General features: G+C 38.9%; 1 protein-coding gene across 1 annotated transcript in view; it reads left to right on the top strand.

Moving 5' to 3' along the window:
* The first annotated feature begins 815 nt into the window (after positions 1–815).
* The window catches only part of cxxc4 (CXXC finger 4), a 32118-nt gene continuing 11182 nt past the window's right edge, over positions 816–21751 (top strand). Inside the window, exons 1-2 of the mRNA XM_051705073.1 lie at positions 816–999; positions 5875–6812. Coding sequence (XP_051561033.1) covers positions 5988–6812 — 825 coding nt within the window. The 5' untranslated portion in view covers positions 816–999; positions 5875–5987. The remainder of the gene's footprint in view (positions 1000–5874; positions 6813–21751) is intronic.

The following is a 21751-nucleotide window of genomic DNA, read 5'->3' on the forward strand; positions in this document are numbered from 1 at the left end:
TGAAATTACTGTTTGTGATAATCAACATTATGCCAAATGCTGTTGATTGAGTTTAACTTGTATTGAACCCAGAACATTCATTTAAGATTAAAAGTCTGGGTATGGGACATGCTATAAGGCATTTTCATAAATAGCAAAAATAATTATTGAAGACTACAAGAAGAAGTTTCAAAGATAGAAATCTTCATGTTACAAAAAGAAAAACAAACAAACATGTTGATACTCCTATCATTACGATGACTCTTCATAGATGTAATGATTTTTATACTGTACAAACTATATATTCTATCCCCTAAATCTAACCCTCATAGAAACCTTTTGGCATTTTTACATAAAATAAATAAGTAAATAAAAAAACATTGTTTAGCATGTTTTTTAAACCGTTTGAATTACCTCATAAACCACATTTATAGCATAATACCCTTGTAATTACTAGTTTGTAACCTTAAAAAAAAAAAATCCTCATAAACCACTTAATACTACCCACACACACACACACACACACACACACACACAGAGAGAGAGAGAGAGAGAGAGAGAGAGAGAGAGAGAGAGAGAGAGAGAGAGAGCTGCTTTTAACTAGTAAAAAAGAAAGTAGGCCTATAATTTATTACAATAGAAATATGTGTAATGTAGGAACTGTAAGTGTTACGGATAGCGAGTGAAAACACGGTGTTTCCCGGTAGAGATTGATAAGCATCCCCCTCCCCAGAGCTCCTGGTGTTTCTATAGTAATTTCCAGCCAATGATCAGTTGATGTCCGCATCCCCATCCTCCTCACCTCAGCACCAATCAGCCACACACAGCGACAGGAGACACCTCACCTCCAGTCATCTCTCCACGGACAACAGACAAAACCAGGACGCCATCACAAACAAATCGCTTTCTTTCTACTTTTCTTCGCACGGAGAATGCTGTTTGTGTGCGAAAAGATTGTGTTTTTGTAGAGATCTCTCGATTGATCGCAGTAATGTGCAGCTCTAGTGTCTGGATTATCTGGTAGGTGATGCTCTTTCATTCTTTATTGCTTAGCGCAAGTGGCGCATGCTTTCTGGATGTCCACTGCTTTATTATTTATTTCGGGCGGTTTTGAAGGCGTCAGAGATTAAATCCCATTATGCAGGTTGATCTGAACGTCTCCGGCTGTAATTGATGACACAGCTGTGTTCTCTCGACCTCTTTCTATCTCCTTTAAGAATCGGATATTTCTTATTCTCTGAACTTTGTTGACAGCTTCACAACACTGGTTGATTAGAACAGGAAAGCTTGTCGGTTTTGATGTGAAGTTTACTCTGTTTTCCTGTTTGGGAAGTCCAAAAGCAGCGGGAGTCTTTAACAAACTTAATAAATATTTATTTATTTGCTACATGTGAGGTCTCAGGTTGTCAGATAAGCAATAAAGACTAAAATATTACTGTATTTTGCACTGTAACAGACAGGGTCTTGAGTTAACAATTTTTTTTAGTAGTCATGAATGATTATTTAGTATTGTCTTTTCTGTGGGAATGTACAGTATGATTAAATTCAGAGCCAGCTGTTCACATGGAAGTGCTTTCAAATGCTGTAGTGTTCTTTCAATGTACTGTGTTTACAGTCAGAGAGAGAGAGAGAGAGAGAGAGAGAGAGAGAGAGAGAGAGAGTCTAGTGAAAGGTAATGCAAGCAGAGAAAGATGTGTCTAATGGGCTTTTATCTGTGGCAACAAAATCCAGCCAGACTGGGAGATCGGAAATGGACCCCCCGCCACACACACACACACACACACACACACACACAAACACACACACACTCACACACACTCACACACACACACACACACACACTCACACACACACTCACACACACTCATGCACACACACATGTTGGTGCAGCTATCATTATGAGGACTCTCCATAGACATAATGATTTTTATACTGTACAAACTATAGATTCTATCACCTAACCCTAACCCTACCCCTAAACACACACACACACACACACACACATTCACACACACACACACACTCACACTCATACATGCACACACACACACACACACACTCTCATACACGCACACACACACACACACACACACACACACACACACACACACACACACACAAACACACACACACTCACACACACTCACACACACACACACACACACACTCACACACACACTCACACACACTCATGCACACACACATGTTGGTGCAGCTATCATTATGAGGACTCTCCATAGACATAATGATTTTTATACTGTATGAACTATAGATTCTATCACCTAACCCTAACTCTACCCCTAAACCTAACCCTCACAAAAAACTTTCTGCATTTTTACATTTTCAATAAAACATCGTTTAGTATGTTTTTTAAGTGATTTGAATTATGGGGACACTAGAAATGTCCTCATAAACCACATTTATAACATAATACCCTTGTAATTACCAGTTTACAACCTAAAAAAAAGTCTAATAATACCCCCCCCACACACACACACACACAGACAAACACACACACACACACACGAACAAACACACAAACACACACACGGACAAACACACACACACACACAGAGACAAACACACACACACACATACACACACACGGACAAACACACACACACACACACACACAGAGACAAACACACACACACACGGACAAACACACACACACAGAGACAAACACACACACACACACACACACACACGCACAGAGACACGCACACACACAGAGACAAACACACACACACACACACACGGACAAACACACACACACACACACACCCACACACACACACACATACACACACACGGACAAACACACACACACACGGACAAACACACACACACACACAGAGAGACAAACACACACACACACACACACACACACACACGGACAAACACACACAGACACACACACACAGACAAACTCACACACACACACAGAGACAAACACACACACACGGACAAAATAAACACACACACACACACACACACACACACACGGACAAACACACACACACACGGACAAACACACACACACACACACGGACAAACACACACACACACGGACAAACACACACACACACACACACACACACGGACAAACACACACACAGAGACAAACTCACACACACAGAGACACACACACACAGACAAAAACACACACACACACACACACGGACAAACACACACACGCACACACGCACACGGACAAACACACACACATGGACGAACACACACACACACACACACAGACAAACACACAGAGCTGTATAAACATATTTGTCATTCTCTTATAAATTAGACTTCTTAAGTCTGAGTCTGCTTATATCAAGGATATTATGCAAATCTATTCACATTCAAACTTGCAGCGGTTGTCCATGGATGTTATGTGTCTGTTACTATAAGATGGCAATTTCATTTATTCTTAGAATTGGTGCAGATATAATTTTAATATTTCCTTTTTTCTGTACTGACAATTGTTGAATATTGTTTTGCTTTCTTGGTGGATACTCCAGGCACTATTTAGGGCCCCTCACATGCCACACTAGTGAAACCCTCTGGAGATCCTTAAACACTATTGAAGGTGTCTAATATCCTATTTATCTACTCAAAGAATTTCAAGATATATAGTATTTCAAGAGTCTCAAAGTCTTTTCCTTTTAATAGGTTTACTGAAGGAACCGTTGACAGTCCCTTAGAGTTCATTAAAGTTCTTACAGGAATTAAAAGCGGAACCCTCTGGAGGATCTCCAGAAGGTTTTAACGGTATGGCAGCTAAGAAACCCCAAATGTTGCTTGGAGTATCTTTTCATTTTTACAGTGAGAGAGAATGGCTTTCATGTAGGGCAGGGCGATTAATCACATTTTATTTTCAACTACGATTTTGGCTTCCAACGATTATGAAAACAAGATAAACGGGATTATCGATTATTGTGCCGCATTCCATTTCGCAATGAAACACTCCAGTGTTATATCTTTAAAGCATCCTTTATTAAAGTTCAGATAATAAGGAAGCAGGTTATGAAAATAAACTCAGAAACTGGCATTTCTCTGTGTGGTCAGCACCGCGTCTATGAGTTGCGTGAAGTGACCGGGGAAGAGATTGAATCTTCTCTCGGCTGATGCACACTCTGAGGCGGGGACACCCGTCACTCGCTCGTGTTTGCTGCAGCTAGATTATAACGTGATGGCTTGCAGTGAAGTGAATCATAATATATGTGTCATGTTCACTGTGAGTATCTTATCATGAAGACAACTGGCGATACGCAGCTCTACTAAGAAGATAAACTTTGTTTTTTGTGAGTTAAAAATGGATGAAGTGAACATAAAGGTGAGAGTCTTAGCTCAGTATACACTGGAACAAAATACGTTTTTGATTAGTCTTTTTTGGCTTGTTTTCCAAAATAATATCTTAAACTCCTTTAAAGCAGCGTACATTACTTTAGGAGCTATACTGCAGAAGTAAAAATGTTATCGGAGAATGTTAAATACAATATTTAATCAGGGCTCGACATTAACGCTTGTCCGGGACAAGTGGATTTTTGAAGGGGCAAGTGAAAGAGAATTTTACTTGCCCGACCGGACAAGCAGACAGATTAAAATGTCAATAACGAAAAAATAACCGGCTCTATTTGTGATAGGCTAGGCCTGTGACACTTATTAGAAAGTTCATATTCTTATTCTGCTGTTGAAAACAATCCAGAGCATGTACTTATAATTCACTAGTGATCTAGTAACAGCTGCGCCCTGTTTGATTGACAGGTGGCGTATGTGTGTGTGCTGAACATGCTCGCGCTAATGCACAACCTGAACGGTCAAATACATTTCAAAATTCCGCCAAAATGCCCGTCTTAGTGAGGTATTCATGTAAACACAGAGAGTGATGTCTAAAGTGAACGTAAACAGCGGAGATAAAAGAGTCACTGCTCTTGACTGAGTAACTTTAGTAGCTTTAAAAAAGTATTAATGTATTAAAATCACATAGTGAAGACCAGTAGTAGTATTATGATGCATTTCATTCTGAATGATTCCTTGAATAGTTGATACTGCTGTTAAAAACCTTTAAAGCTGTTAAAAAGCACATCTATTTCTATTCATTGCTGTTTTTTATTGTTATTTTATTACTGACTGTTTACTAGTCTTGAATAATTACTTAAGAACTTGAAATCATTCTTCCATAATTAACATATTAGTTAGTGTTATTATTTGTTGTGGTTTTGAAGCTGGTATTGAGAATCATCAAATTTCACAACCGACTACTGAAATGTTGGTATTGTGATAATGTATAGACTTTATTGTACATGGTAGATCTTCCTGCAATAACATGATGAAAAAGCAGATCTCATTCCATAGAACTATGAGCACACCTGCTGTAAATGATGGAGATGGAGGCTTTTCTTTATTTAACTACCATACATAACATAAAATAATTATCACATGACAATAGCCTCCTCTCCTACCCAGTGCAGTTTACATTTCAAGTTCAAGGAAATCCACTGTTGAAAAGACAAGTTTTAAAAAAAAAAAGTTCAATAAATGCATGATGTTTCCAAAGTCAATGTGTAATCGTGTTAAATAATCATGATCTCAATATTGACCAAAATAATCATGATTATGATTTTTGCCATAATCGAGCAGCCCTACTTTCAAGCATACTACCTTCTGTTTCCTGTTGTTATGGAACTTAAAAGTCTGTAGCTAACAATGGTAAATCACAATATTTTAATCCCACACATTTTATTAATGATGCAATCAGGCTATGGAAATTAAATGAACAATTTTGACCCATTTACCAAACTCAAAAGTTTTCATTATAGTAACTTGGAAGTGTCAGATGATGGACAGGGAATGTTGTCACTTGTATCTGTAATTATTGTTTTCTTGTTTTAGTGGAGAGGATAAACCAGGATGGTAACGTGTTGTGTGTAACCAGCTTCACCTTCACAAAAAAGCGACTACCACCTCCCAAATATTTATAGTGAGTACTTGAAACGTAAAGAGTCATGTCTAATATTAACAATGCACTTTGCATTGAGAGCGGACAGAACACCGACATGTCACTCTTGCAAAAGGATAATCTTCAGGATGGTGGATTAAGCCAGCTGTTGGATTACAATGCAGAAATGGAAAGGTACAGGTCTTTTGCGAACTTTTACAAAACCAACGGGGCATTTCCGCAGACTGCCAAGATTGCCCGCATAACGACACCAATTTTTCCCAGTGCTAGAATTGGCATGTCCCCTTGGAACTGTGATAACGGCATGCTCTGGGGAAGGAAATCAGCAGCAATAAACCATAATAGGACCAGCATGCATAGAAACGACTCCCAAAGGCCGGGGAAACCTGGCGTGCCGCCAGAGACTCTGCAAATGGCAAATAATAATTTCCTCTCTAGCTTATCCCCTGAACACTGCAGACCTTTAGCAGGAGAATGCATGAACAAGCTGAAATGTGGCGCTGCTGAAGCAGAGATAATGAATCTCCCGGAACGTGTTGGAACTTTTTCCGCTATTCCGGCTTTAGGGGGCATCTCATTACCTCCCGGGGTCATCGTCATGACAGCCCTTCACTCCCCCGCAGCCTCAGCAGCCGTTACAGACAGTGCGTTTCAAATTGCCAATCTGGCAGACTGCCCACAGAATAATTCCTCTGCATCCAGCGGAAACCCAGCGAAAAAGAAAAGGAAAAGGTGTGGGGTCTGTGCGCCCTGCAGGAGGCTAATCAACTGTGGAGTGTGCAGCAGTTGTCGGAACCGTAAGACGGGCCACCAGATCTGCAAATTTCGGAAATGCGAGGAGCTGAAAAAGAAGCCAGGCTCATCACTAGAGGTGAGACGACGGCTCAGACACCACACTCCCCCTCCCCTTCTCCCCACTGCACTCCAAAGCATTAACCTTTCCTTCTAGTCACGTTTCTAAGCCCTTGAAAATTGTTTCCATGCCCACCCATGCCTGAACATCCCCCCGGCTTCTCAAATCTGCCTACCCGCCTAGCCTAATTGGCAGTAATTAGGGGTGTTTGTGCGGAGCGCAAGCTGAGCTTGGCTTAGACACCCTTAATTGCTGCCAGTCAGGCTGGGACTGGAACGCATTTGAACAACCCTGGGCTTGGCTCTCCTCCAAGATGAGCTGGGAAATGATTTTCAGCAGAGAGCCATCCTTCTCTGCACTTGGTCATTTTAACCAATTATAGAAACCTTCTCCTGACGAGGCCAGTCGATCTGCCCCACAGTGAGAGCTATAAGAAAATTCCTGCTGCTGTTCTTCTTTCACACTCGGGATGTGCTATGTTTAAATTCTCTTCCTGAGGTACAAACACAATATGAAATAGCAACAACAATTACACATAAAACTCATTAAGCACTTTTTGAAAACAGTAGTTTTGACAGAATGACTTGTAATAGCAAGCGTTACTGTACGTCATTCATTCATGCCTTCCATAAAAATAAAGAGCTGTAGAATGGCAGTCAGCATGAAACAGGGGGGTCCGCTGCAAGACATCATTGTTTCTCATATGCCAGAGTCATTAGCCGACAGCATTCACCGCCCATTGATGCATTCTCATCCAATCATAACACAGCCTCTGTTTTATTAGGTCCATATCATCTGTCTTTCATCATTTCATTTTTCTGGTGTTTGTATTTACCCTCCACCACCCCACCATCACCAGTCCTGCTATCTGGGGATAGGCTCCTTGCCTCTGCCATCTTTCTCCAGTCAGGGGCTTACGCCAAAGGAAACTATTCGGACTAAATTCATGTTAAATTCTTATCTGTTACAAGTTAATCTGGTTGAAATAACAGTCCCCTCAAATGTTCTATTTTCAATGGCTCATATATGGTGATTTCCCCATATCTTTGCATAAAGTAAAAAGTAATAGTAAGCCTCTTAAGTTTTGTATATTTTTACACTATGTAAAATCACTATTTCCAGTAAATAAAGACCCCACTTAAACCTGGTATTAACATGCATGCCATGTCATGTGTGGGCATTGCTAATTAAAGGTGCACTCAATAATTTTTCATCATTAAAAAAAGTTTTACTCCTAAAGAAATGAATTGTAATTTTGAAACATGTGTATTTAATCATGAGCACTCACATGAGATGAGGACTCTAGTCATATCAGTAACCTTATAAAAGCTGTTTTATTCTACATGGAGAGGGTCCCCTAATGGGGGCAGCCATGTTAGAATCACATGACCAGCTGAATACTACTCGCTTAATCTCAGTAACCGGCTTGTTATTGGACACTTTCACTCTTGGATTAATCATGGCTGATTGTGAATGGTGAATTTCTACAACTTCATCTGAAACTGAAAACTATTGATTTTGAATCATGCTGCATCCACACCACTAGGTGTCACTGTAATTCCAAGATGACACCAACAAAAAAACGTACACCTTTAAATAGCTATAAACAGGGTACATTGCATTTTGTGATCTGGTCTCTCAAATCACTTTCAGAGCTGGTCAGGAATACACAAGGGCATTTACAGTGTAAAATGCGTTTTGATAGGTTCTTGACAACATTGAGGCATACTCACCTAACATCTATTGCACCAATAACCATTGCACCAAAGGTTTTAACATTTGATGTCTCGGTATGGCTTTAAATGATCGACCTGCAGTGATAAACATATTAAGTGACATAGTGTATTGTATATAGTCCCTACCCTTGACAAAATCTGATTACAAAAGGTCACAGTGTCAGCTGACCACTTGTGATCAGATCACCTGAGACTGATTTTAATATCTGGTGTAAACAGAGGCTAATAAATAGACTCACATAGAAGTACTTCCTAATGCTTTTGCAATAACAGTAATCACATTTTTTATTCTCCACTTTTCTCCCGAATTTGGAATACCCAATTCCCAATGCGCTCTAAGTCCTCGTGATGGCGTAGTGACTCGCCTCAAACCAGGTGGTGGAGGACGAATCTCAGTTGCCTCCACGTCTGAGGCCGTCAATCCGTGCATCTTGTCACGTGACTTGTTGAGCGTGTTACTGTGGAGACATAGTGCATGTGGAGGCTTCACGCTATTCTCCACGGCATCCACACACAACTCACCACGTGCCCCACCGAGAGCGAGAACCACATTATAGTGACCACGAGGAGGTTAACCCATGTGACTCTACCCTCCCTAGCAACCGGGCCAATTTGGTTGCTTAGGAGACCTGGCTGGAAGTAATCACATTGTTGAATAGTAATACTCTCTGTACAGTGCATGGAAATTAGCCAAAATATATTTTAAGAAAGCTGTTTTAATACTCTTAAGTGTGTTAATTTGTGTGCTGGATATGGTTGTTAAAATGAAGCATGTGATTGTTGCTTGTTCCATTGTTTGGTGTTGAAACAGTTAAAGGAACAGTTCACTGGATATGTTTTTACATATAATGAAAGTGAATGAGGACTTCAAAATGACAAATAAGGATCATTAAAGTTTCATGAAAATGGGCCATATAACTCTTGCAACATGAGTCTTCCGAAGTCAGACATAAGGTTTGTGTGAAATTTAAGAAGTTATATACTGATAAATGTTTCTTCCAGTGAGCAGTTAACCACAGCAACCATTGGGTCTGTGAGTTGAACTCCAATTTGTGTAGACCGCTTTTGTGAACTGGATCAACTGAATCGTTAAAAAGATCGGACTTGATAGAACAATTTGTTCATGATTTGGAGAACACGGCAAAGCGGCCTATAGGATGGATGTCAAGATTTTCAGTAAATAATGACTTTTCGCTCTGTTCATCACAAAAAAAGATATAGGATGGACTTGGACTTGGAATATAATATTGGACTTGGAGTTAATATTACAAAAGCATACATAATAAAATGGTTATTTTTGCTGGAACTTCAAACAAAAAAGGTTAAGATATTAAATAACCATGTCGCTTATTTTTGTATCTAGTATATTGATGCATTATGAAAATGTATTAGTGTGGACAATGTGAGAACCCCAACTTTTTTCCTGGACGAACTAAAGCACCCTAGGCGAAAGAAGCCAGCATTTATACTACGCGCAGCATAATTTTAAAATGAGTTTGTTGAGAGTGACGAGTGAAGCCTGTTCACCCAATAAGTATATGTAACAGATGTTCATATTTGGATCAAAAGGAGGAAGCGGGAGACGGCTTCAGCGAACCACGTGAGCTTATTTACACACTCTGAATGCAACTCAAATAAAAATAACGCTTTTCAGCGACCAACGTAAAACTGCTGCTTTTCAGCTAGACAGTGAAGCTTCCATAACACACACACTGTACTCAGGTTCAGCTCTCTCTCTTTCTGAGGACTGGGCCATCTTTTATCTCCCCCAACTCTCACTGTGAACATAGAAACTGTAATTAGCCACAGTTCATCTCAGGTGGATCTCCTTACCGCTTTCTCTCTCCCCAGATGGGCGCTCGACCACACCCTCACCTCCACAGTATAAATTAGTCTTAACTGTGGGCATTTACTGTCAAGTCTTAAAGAAGAGCAGCACCAAAACACAGCGTTTCTGACAGAGGCTCAGAATGATCATATTTTACAGTTATATGAATTTTATGTCTTTTATATGTCTTTTGTGCATACAAAACTTTACTAAAATTATAAGTGAAGCTCAAGGAACATATGAAAATATATAAAAAAGACATGTCATGACCCTGTAAAGTTGCATTATTTTTATAGTACATTGAACACTTTTATTTAAAAACAATGAGGAAATGATTCCTCAAGATATGAACCCTTGTCCCATGACATCGTTTGTTGTGATAATGCTATTTGAATTATAGAACTAAATTCCTACAGTATACGAAAATGGAAAATATTTGTGAAATGTTTTATTTAGTCTAGATAGACTGTTACAGATGGATAGATGGATATTTTTTTTTATTACATTTTTTTCAGAAAAGGAAATGATCAGCAGGAAGGCTAATATCTTGTTTAACGTTTACTTCAGAGATCATCAGCCCAGGACTGTCTCTCGCAAACAGTCAAAATCATTAGCAAAACGCTTAACAGTTGATCATTTTGGAGAAACTGACCAAATTTATAATGCAAAGTTTTCAGTCTGTGGTACTCCATATTCATGATTGCAGTATTTAATGTGTGAAGAAATGTAGGGTGATCTGAATTTGCTGACTGATTAGCATTCTCAGCCCACACACAATTCCATCTTTTATTTACAGTCAGCCAACATGTTAGCTGACCAGCGGCAGAACCACAGAACCATACACAAGCATCTGCAAACACATCAAATTACACTTGTTCCATTCCATTTATAATTGACTTACCTCCACCTATGAGCCTATGGATAAAGCTAGATGCACAACACGCAAACACACTCTCACTCACACACAAACACACACACACACGTAGACCCAGCTGATTGCACCTTTTGCTGCTAACAAAATGATAAAATCCCAGTAAGCAGCTGGATGTGGTTGTCAGCGTTTTGCACCTGGGAATCACCCTGAACTAATTATATTTTAAGCGGCAGTGGAAAATGCAAATTAGAATTTTACTTACACCCCTGAAATCGGAGAGCCAATTTAATCTAATACCGCCTTTAATTTAGCACGCTAATGCAAGACCCTGGAGGATTACCCTGTGTCACTGCTCTCTCTCTCTCTCTCTCTCTCTCTCTCTCTCTCTCTCTGTGTGTGTGTGTGACTGTCTCTCTGTCTCTCTCTCTCTCTCTCTCTCTCTCTCTCTCTCTCTCTCTGTGTGTGTGTGTGACTGTCTCTCTGTCTGTCTCTCTGTCTCTCTCTCTCTCTCTCTCTCTCTCTCTCTCTGTGTGTGTGTCTGTCTCTCTCTCTCTCTCTCTGTCTCTCTCTCTCTCTCTCTGTGTGTGTGTGACTGTCTCTCTGTCTGTCTCTCTCTCTCTGTCTCTCTGTCTCTCTCTCTCTCTCTCTCTCTGTGTGTGTGTGTCTGTCTCTCTCTCTCTCTCTCTCTCTCTCTCTCCTCTCTCTCTCTCTACCTTTCTCAGACACCAGAATGGATTAGTCTAGCAGAGTCATCTTATCTTACCTTACGTTTCCTGAGCTTGCTATGGTTTCAGTAATGCTCCAGGTTAGTGTTAGGATGAGCTTGTCACTGTTTTTTGATAAAAACATGTTGATCAAGAGGCCGTACATATACATAAACCAGGATCTGATTTCTGCTGCTGTGAAAACATGAACAATGCAGTGTAGGGTGAAACGTAAGCAAATAATATATTTATTTATTTTTATTTATTTATTTATTTAGATAATGCGTGTGAAAAAATTGTGTGATTATGAGAGGAACCACAGAAAGACAAACCTTGTTTGTTAAGTTCATAGGGCCGTTCTTGGCTGTAAAAGATGTGGATGCTGATTATTAAAAGTTGGCTCATTTTGATGATCTTAAAACGATGTCTTATTTTCAAATGTTGTTTTTATTTGGACAGTACATAACTGATATCACAGAATGTTTGTAAGCTGAGCTAAACTATCTGATTCAAAGTTAAAGATCATTTAATGGGATGGATTGAAGAAACAGTTCACCCAAAAGTGAAACTTCTGTCATCATTTACTCACCCTCATTTTTTCAAAACCATGCAAATTAATATGTGTCATCGACATCGTGTCCGGAGGGTACCTGAGCAGTTTGGAGACAGCGTTAGGAGACACCTATAGTTGTAAAGAAAATGGTTTGTTTGGCATAGTTAGCATACTATGATAGCTTAGCATGCTAATCGGTTAGCATGTCTGTTAGCAATGGTTGAAGTGCAGGATCACAGTTCTGAAAGTCAGGTGTTCGATTTTAAAAATTGTACTTCCATTGACCTTTGAGTCTTCACATTGTACTGACTTCTACATTGCATAATTCCTGCTTGAATTCAAAAGCTCTTTGCTCTAACAATAATATTTTCTCAGCAATCGTTTTGTACTCTCAGCTTGTAGTCTCTTTGGCATCATGTAGATTTTTTCGTTGTGTGGCGCTGTTGTTAAAGCTCTGGACTGCAGTTTGAGTGTCGTGCCTTAATGTCTTTGTCTTTTCCATGCCTTGTGGCTTAAAGGCTTGGCCACACATTGCTGCTTGCAGCCATATTTATAATTACTATTGCTCATAATGACATAATTTTGCAACATAAACATGGAGGCTAAAGAGTAGACAAGCACCATTTCTGAGGCTGGACTGATATATGATGACTACACATAAAAAATTCACCTAATGTTGCTGCGTGTCACAAACAAATGTTCTGTGAAATGCACTCGGCTGCACACATAAGTGGCAGAGTGCCACTGAACCTCTGAACATACAGCAAATCAGACATGCACATTGATGGCTTTTTTATCTGTTCTTCAAAATATAATCAAGTGTGTCTTTATATCTAAGCAAAGGCATTTCTTTTCAAGATGAGCAAAATTACCCGTCACTACGCATAAAGTACCCACATTTGGCAGATGGTGGGTGTTAATGTCAAACCCTGGTCACATGTCTCGTAAATGATAGTGAAATGGTAACTTTGAATATGCAGAAGTGCGAATGAGATTTGAGAGCTACGGTGGAGGGGAAGACTTTCAGCAAATTTCAGTCTTCTCTTAACATAAAACTATCATATGGCTTCGAACCATTTAAAATACGTATATGGCAAAATTGACATATGGATTATTTTCATGGTACTTTTATGGTGTTTGCTTGTCTTCATTTTATTTCCTCAACGGTTACAATGCATCGTGGAATCTGAAATTTGGTCACTACTTAAATCGATCCGATTAGATTGTTTTAGAACGATTCATAATTATTTGCAAAAATATGCAGAAAAAAAATCACATTTCGACACATCCACCAGACTTGAGCACTAGAGTCACAGATACATTTAGGATGAAGGAAGTTTGGCTTAAATTTACATTTACATTACATTTATGCATTTGGCAGATGCTTTTATCCAAAGTGACTTACAGTGCCCTTATTACAGGGACAATCCCCCTGGAGCAACCTGGAGTTAAGTGCCTTGCTCAAGGACACAATGGTGATGGCTGTGGCGATTGAACCAGCAACCTTCTGATTACTGGTTATGTGCTTTAGCCCATACACCACCACCACTGCACCATCATAGATCTGATATAAAGTATAACATACTGTAACATATTGATTTGATGCAAACACACACAGACAAGCAGACAGTATGTAAACCGTGGAATAAGTGTTATAGCGATTTGCAAATCATGTTAAGTTAACATTTATTGCACCAATAATTACTAATTAAATATGTCATGTGCAGACAGACAATGCCCATGTTTAAATCAGGCAGGGTCATAGAATTAAAAACTATTGTTTAGTAGCGTATAAAGGTGGTTTTGCGCAGTATATTGTACCTGCAAGCTGCCAATTAATTTTCAATGAGAGAGGTGGCAGTACAGAACTCACTGTAACCTATATTTTAGTTTTAAAGAACTGGATGGATGAGTCAAAATAATTTTTTGTGGTACTCAACATTATGTCACAAAATGCTGTCAACTGAGCTTAACTTGTATTAATCCTGGATTATTCCTCAGATTCCAAGTCTTTGCACAACATTGTTACTGGATTTATGGGTTTTGCTAGTGCTACCAATTAAGACTGAAACGTATTGTACGTCAGACATGCCTGTGCCCTTACCAGTGATGCTTGCCATCTGCTCTGACCTGTCTTGATTTAACATCCCCAGTTCAATGGCAACAGAGACTCATCATCACTGGCCATTTTCTAGGATGGGGAGGGGCTGCAGATCAGTCGAGGATGGTCAGTGTGAAATTGCAGGTGCTGGGAAGGCTAATGTGTGGCACTTTAAATTTTAAACAGGTGACTGTAAATAATTGATGGCAGCTCTGGCTGAAAAGTTAAATGGTTGCTCATCATTGCACTGACCTGTTTGAAAAGACATGAGGAAGCTCAGAGCAGACAGTGTCTAAGTATTAACACTATGGCCAAACAATGTAAACAAACATGTAATTCCACATTGATGTGATCAGGCACAGCGTTAAAAATTGATTTCAGCCACTCATTCTTAATGCTGGGATTTGTTTGGAAAGGCTATGCAGAGATGCAGTTTTTACACAACCAGGTACACAACAACATATGTGGACCTTACTCGACATCTTAATCTTTTCGTTGGTTAAAAGCATACAGTAACAACAGTACTTTCAGTGTTGGAGTACCTAAGCTGCGCTCTCTTTATTAATTCATTGCGACGATTACGTATGTTGTGGAGGTGGGGATATTCAAAAGGGGTCATCAAATATATTTTATAATTGCTAAAATGACAGTATATGACAGTGTTAATTTCCAAATAACCAGCTATCAGACATTTCTGCTTTTCCAGCCAAGTTTTGTATGTTAGAGCAGTGATTCCCAACCAGGGGTATGCATGCAGGTTCCAGGGGGTATGCGAAAAGAACTGGATTTTTCTTTGTTGAATCTTTAAAACAAAATGTATGACTTAAAATAGCAGGGTAAGAATTTAGGGCTGGGTAAGAATAGAGATTTTCCCTTTAATTCATTTTAATTTGAACGATCTTGATTTCAATTCTTAACATCCCAATATCCATCTTTTAATATGTGGAGTTCAACAACGAGATCCTTTCACTGTGTGTTGACTGTAGAAGTTTAGTAACCGTATGTGTGTCCAACGAGATCCATGCTATCCGTTTGTCATTGATCATGTCTCTTTTAATAACCTTTCTGTTTTTTTTAGTTTTTTTTTTTACAGCCAGTTGTTGATCAAAAACAACAGTAAAACTTTATTTTAGGGATCAGAAATTGGACAATAAGTAATGACTAATAATTGCTCTTGTAAGTGACTAGTTATGGACTTATTTGGCATTATAAGGCATTTATTAGGCCTTTATTGGCAGAAAACTTATTCTTGCCTTATAGCCTCTTTACATTGTTTTCCCTAACAGTAAAATGATTAAATAAAACAAAAGATACCAATCTCTAGTATTGTGCAAATTACATCCTTTATAGGCTCTCAGCACACTGTGTAATTTTGCACAATTTTTATGGGGGAAAAAAATAATGGAAACACTCTCTAAGAATGTAGCTCTGTTCCAAAACCTGTCGAGCTGCCTCGCTACCTACTGCTCACATAAGGCCACATCTTATCTGTCATGGAAACTCATAAGCAACTGATTTGGAATGCTCTACATTGGCAGCAGCTCTGCGTGCCATACAAATTGCGTTCCTCATGTGAAGCACATGGGAGACTCGACTCACAATTTATTTCAATACAGCCCTGCTGAAAAAATAAAACACCATATCTGTCACCAGCATATGTTGTGTTTTCAATGCTGGCCCACAACATGGGATACTGGTGTGCTGGTGTTCCAACAAGGCTTTTTGACTATCTTAAAGGGACAGTTCACCCTAAAATAAAAATTATCTCATCATTTACTCACCCTCATGCCATCCCAGATGTGTATGACTTTCTTTCTTCTGCAGAACACAAATGAAGATTATAGAAGAATATTTCAGCTCTGTAGCTCCATACAATGCAAGTGAATGGTGACCAGAACTTTTAAGCTCTAAAAAACACATAAAGGAAGCATAAAACTAATCCATATGACTCCAGTGGTTAAATGGATATTTTTTCTGAAGTGATGTGATAGGTGTTGGTGAGAAACAGATATTTATATATTTAAGACATTTTTAACATAATTCTCCTCCCTGCCCAGTAGGGGGCGATATGGATGAAGAATGTGAATCACTAAAAACAGAAGAAGAAGAAGGACTTAAATATTGATCTGTTTCACATCCACACCTTTTATATCGCTTTACAAAATACTGATTTAACCAGTGGAGTCGTATGGATTACTTAGGAGAATTTTACTTTTTGGGTGAACCATCCCTTTAACCTGCAAGACTTCCTTTGTCAACCAGCATTACCAGAACAAATACTGGTCAACCAGCTTCACCAGCTACGTTTTGCTGTTGAGCAACATGGCGATGCTGGTTGACCAGTACTAACCAGGGGTGCATTTCCCAAATGCATCGTTAGCCAACAATGGTCGCAAGTTCCATCGCAACCAACATAGTTAAATGATTTGGTGTTTCCCGAAACCGTAGTTTTAATGAACATTCACAAACAGCATCGCAAAATGTTGTGTGGTTGAAACTACAGCTTTCCACCTTGGTTAAAAGCATAGTTTCTTATTAGTTTGCTGTGTACACATTACGCTGAGGCTTCTGTATCTTTCATTCCATACATCATTCATTCTGTCAAGACTTTGACCACATTTACATGTGTTAAAGAAAACGATTTATTACAGGGTTTTGCAGTGGCATTCTAAAACGTCAAGTAAACACGAGTGCGGCCGTTTAAGGGATTAAAGAGAAAGCGTTTGATATCACACGGTTTCTGATGAAGAACACGGCTTTTATGTGTTTATGTTAATGCATAACTGGTGTTAATATGTTTTTGAAGGGTGTGCATGTGTGTATATGCTCAAGTGTGTCAGGGGAACACTGAAGTCTAATGTAGAGGGAAACCCCACTATTGCAGCGTAATGCATTTGTTGCATTACAAAGTGCATGCCGCTTTCATGTCTTTAGTAGTTTTCTCACATTAAACGGCTTTCTGGTGTATGTGTAAATGAGCTATTATAATTTAATATTTGTGGGAGTTATTACTTCACCCCCTGAGTAACATCATTAACGACAGCTCAACCAACTTGGTTCAAATGATGCATGTGCAATGTAGTTACTACAGTTTTGTGAAACAGTCATGACTAGATAGTTAATTTCTACAAAGATGCATCGTACTATGGTGGTTACGCAGCGAGTTACTTCCTTGTATGGGAAACGCACTCCAGAATGAATCAGCCTAGACTAGCATGAGAAATGCATGCTGATTAAACTGGTCTTTCAGCTGGGAGGTGGCGCAAGATGTACCCTAATAACTGCACGATACCCTAATATAATGGTCCTAATATTATCAATACTTATTAGTATTAAATAAAATGTAATTATAGTTATATTTACATTTTCCTCACTTCGTTGTTCATAGTGCATTATTGCCTTCTCTGTGAAGGACACACGCAATTCTGCCTTAAAATTTGGCCAATATGATGCAGCATCGCTAACTTTCTTACTTTTTGGAACAGCCTTTGTGCCTATGAAGACAGACCTTCTTTTCCATCCTCTGGGTAGCTAAAATAAATAAAACAAGTGAGAAAACTGACATTCAACAGTCAGATTGAGGGCTTCACAGACAGTAGGTTCAGTTTAATTACTTAAAAATATTAGTGCTCCCCAAAAAGCTGTCCAAGCTCCCACACATATGCTGGTGAATCTGTTTAAAGAGGAAGGCCAGCCAACTCCTGTTTTGCATTTTGATTTAACATTTCAGAGAACAGGCAATCTGTTCAGATCGCTTTGCCTTCGCACCAGTACACCCACATGGCTCATCGCTATGCTGCACTCACTCTCCTGACGCCAGTGACTGACGTCCCGCTGCCTCTCTTTAAAGGCCTGCGGGCCGCCACAGGGGGGGAAGCTTTCCACAAAATGTCCCCTGAGAGACCTTAGAAAGCACCCTGCTGTCACTGTCTTCCGCTCGGTCTTTCACCTTCTCTCTCTTGTACACTCTTTTCTGGTGTGCCTCCAGCTCCTTCCAAAGCCGAAATTCTCTTTTTCTACACCCTCTTCATCTTCTTGATGTAGATCAACAGCCAACAATAATGTCAAGCCCATTTCTCAGTCACCTATTTCTCTTCACTACTGTTTAAGTTGTGGTTTGTGTGAGCAATGACCATATCTTAGAAGTATTGTTACAGTGAGCTTAGAGATAGAGGTGGCATTATTAGGAGGTGAGGTGTTAATGGGAGCAGCTTAAAATTCAATCTCCACCTTTGAATTTTTGCCTGGTAGATATTGAAGACATCTATGTATTTCTCATAAAATGTATACCGTACAGGATGTTAATATATGGCCTTTTTTCCTCACTTTTGCTGTGAGAAGAGTTTCAGAACATGATGCAAATCAGACTTGAAATTGTGTCACCAGCATGAGCACCACAGTTCGACAGAGAACATGTGCAAGACCACGGCTCACTTTATTTTTGTAGTAAGCCACATCAACTAAAGTGTGTCCCTGTTCAAACGGAGAGAATCAAGCCAAAAAAATCATTTTCCTAGTGTTTCGTTTCTTGTTTTTAAGTAAAAAATATCTAAACATCCTTAAAACAGAAAGCACAATTAAAAATTATGTTTTCAAAGAATATATTGAATTTAGTAAAAAAAAAAAAAAAAAAAAAATCTGATAGATATATCTGTATGCACAGTTTCTAATAATGCATTGGCAATGTACCATTAAATTTATCTTGCCAATAAAGTTTGATAAGAATTGAATCTGCCTATTTGATCCTATTATTAAAAAACAGTCCAATGTAAAACCCCAGAAGATTTTGTTCCAATTGTAATTACAACATGTACACTGATTTTATTACATGCATAGTATAAAGTATATATATATTTGTAATTTTTTAATGTTTGTTGTAATGTATCATGTACCATAATTTAATAGTGATTAATCGCGATTAATTACAGAAAACTGTGCGATTAATTAGTAAAAAAAAAGTAAAATAAATAATCCATTCACAGCCCTAGTAAATGTATCTTGTTTTAAGGATATTTGTACAGAAAAATAAGATATAGACTTAAGGTCAAATATCTGCTCAAAAGACTTGGATCTTGCATATGCTTATTGCTCTTTTCATTCACATATCAATATCTGTCCTTTTCATACAGTAAACAGAGAATTACATTTTCCCTTCATTGTTCTGTGGTTTGGTAAATGTGGCAACCTCTGCCAAGTACTGTATAAAAAAAATAATAATTAGTATTAAAATAATAATATACGTATATTTGTTTTAAAATATCATGCATAAAATGTCTTTACTACCTAAAAGATATCACTGTATACAGGTGAGATGTCCTGTTTACTCAGATATTATTTTTCTTTAAAAGAATCGCTTTACATTCACGCTTCTTGTTTTATGTGATATGATGATATTGTGTTATTTTCTGAAAGGTAGCTAATTGCGTCTCAAAGATTAATATGAAGCTTATTTTAATTGCTTTACATTTTTCAAACAGGATAAATAGACATCTAGAGTAGACATTTATTTTAAAATTTGGATGTCTTGCAATATATGCCTGATGTGATCTCATTGTGTATCTCAGCTGCGTTGCACATTGCATATGTGATATGACAGCTAATTTAAAAGCCCAACATCTGATATGCTTGGACACACTGTGAGATCCTTCTTGAAATGCAAAAAAAAAAAAAAAGTTCTTTTTGTGCAGTCGGGGATTTTATGTATAATTACTGACTTTATTTTGTAACATTATTCTGTTTGCATGAAGATATTGTTGTTATGTTAGGCTAAAGCAATCAACTGCAGAATGTGAAAGGTATAGATGAGTAGTGTGTTCGTAACAGCCTTGAACTGGCCCTTTTACATGCTGCTCAAGTGGCTGGGATATTGGCTACCAACTCTGAGATGAGATCTCCTCCTGTGAATGTTGGTGATGGATTGCTGTACCTTCCAGGTTTGAGCTCGGCAACGCCCCAATATTCCCGCAGAATAGAGTGACAGGCAATATATAACGCATCAGTTAGGGCTGACTGCACCACAGGAACTTTATTTTTTCCCTGTCTGGAGAGCAGCCTAAAACTGCTTGAAACTGTTGTATTGCTCCTCGTTTTCTGTCATTCTGTCTGTAACAGTTCTTATTAGTCGTTTCTGCCTCCATTATTGAATAGGTTTCTTGCTAGGATTACCTCATTTGAAAAGGGATTTTTGTTTTGTTTTGGCAAAGGTATTGCATGAAACATTTGAGTTGTTTTAAGATAAAGAACATTAAGACCAGTGGTTCTCAACTGATTTTGTTTCAGGACCCAGATAATCCGTTGGACATCACGTGGCGACCCAACAAGTGCCAGAATTGTTTAGTGTACAAAAGTGAATCAGAACACACAAACCATGTCCTTGTTGCAAGTGAACATGTACTTAATGTAGTCTGGGTCATGTTTTCCTGTACCTTGCATTGTTTTGTTTATGGCTTTCGATGATGTCATGACCCACTAGTTGAGAACTGCTGATTTAGACAACATTGTTACCTGAATTGGCAGACTTTACAGTTTATTGAGAAGTGATTGTCTCATTCAGATGTTTTAATGGAAAATTTTGAGAGAGCAGGGTGGCCAATAGCCAATATATTGCTGATATACTGTAAATATAAGATACACTATATTGCCAAAAGTATTCGCTCATCTGCCTTTAGACGCATATGAACTTAAGTGACATCCCATTCTTAATCCATAGGGTTTAATATGACGTCGGCCCACCCTTTGCAGCTATAACAGCTTCAATTCTTCTAGGAAGGCTTTCCACAAGGTTTAGGAGTGTGTTTATGGGAATTTTTGACCATTCTTCCAGAAGCGCATTTGTGAGGTCAGACACTGATGTTGGACGAGAAGGCCTGGCTCGCAGTCTTCGCTCTAATTCATCCCAAAGGTGCTCTATCGGGTTGAGGTCAGGACTCTGTGCAGGCCAGTCAAGTTCTTCCACACCAAACTCGCTCATCCATGTCTTTATGGACCTTGCTTTGTGCACTGGTGCGCAGTCATGTTGGAACAGGAAGGGGCCATCCCCAAACTGTTCCCACAAAGTTGGGAGCATGGAATTGTCCAAAATCTCTTGGTATGCTGAAGCATTCAGAGTTCCTTTCACTGGAACTAAGGGGCCAAGCCCAGCTCCTGAAAAACAACCCCACA

The sequence above is a fragment of the Myxocyprinus asiaticus genome, chromosome 8 (genome assembly GCF_019703515.2).
Source record: "Myxocyprinus asiaticus isolate MX2 ecotype Aquarium Trade chromosome 8, UBuf_Myxa_2, whole genome shotgun sequence".
Lineage (NCBI taxonomy): Eukaryota > Metazoa > Chordata > Actinopteri > Cypriniformes > Catostomidae > Myxocyprinus > Myxocyprinus asiaticus.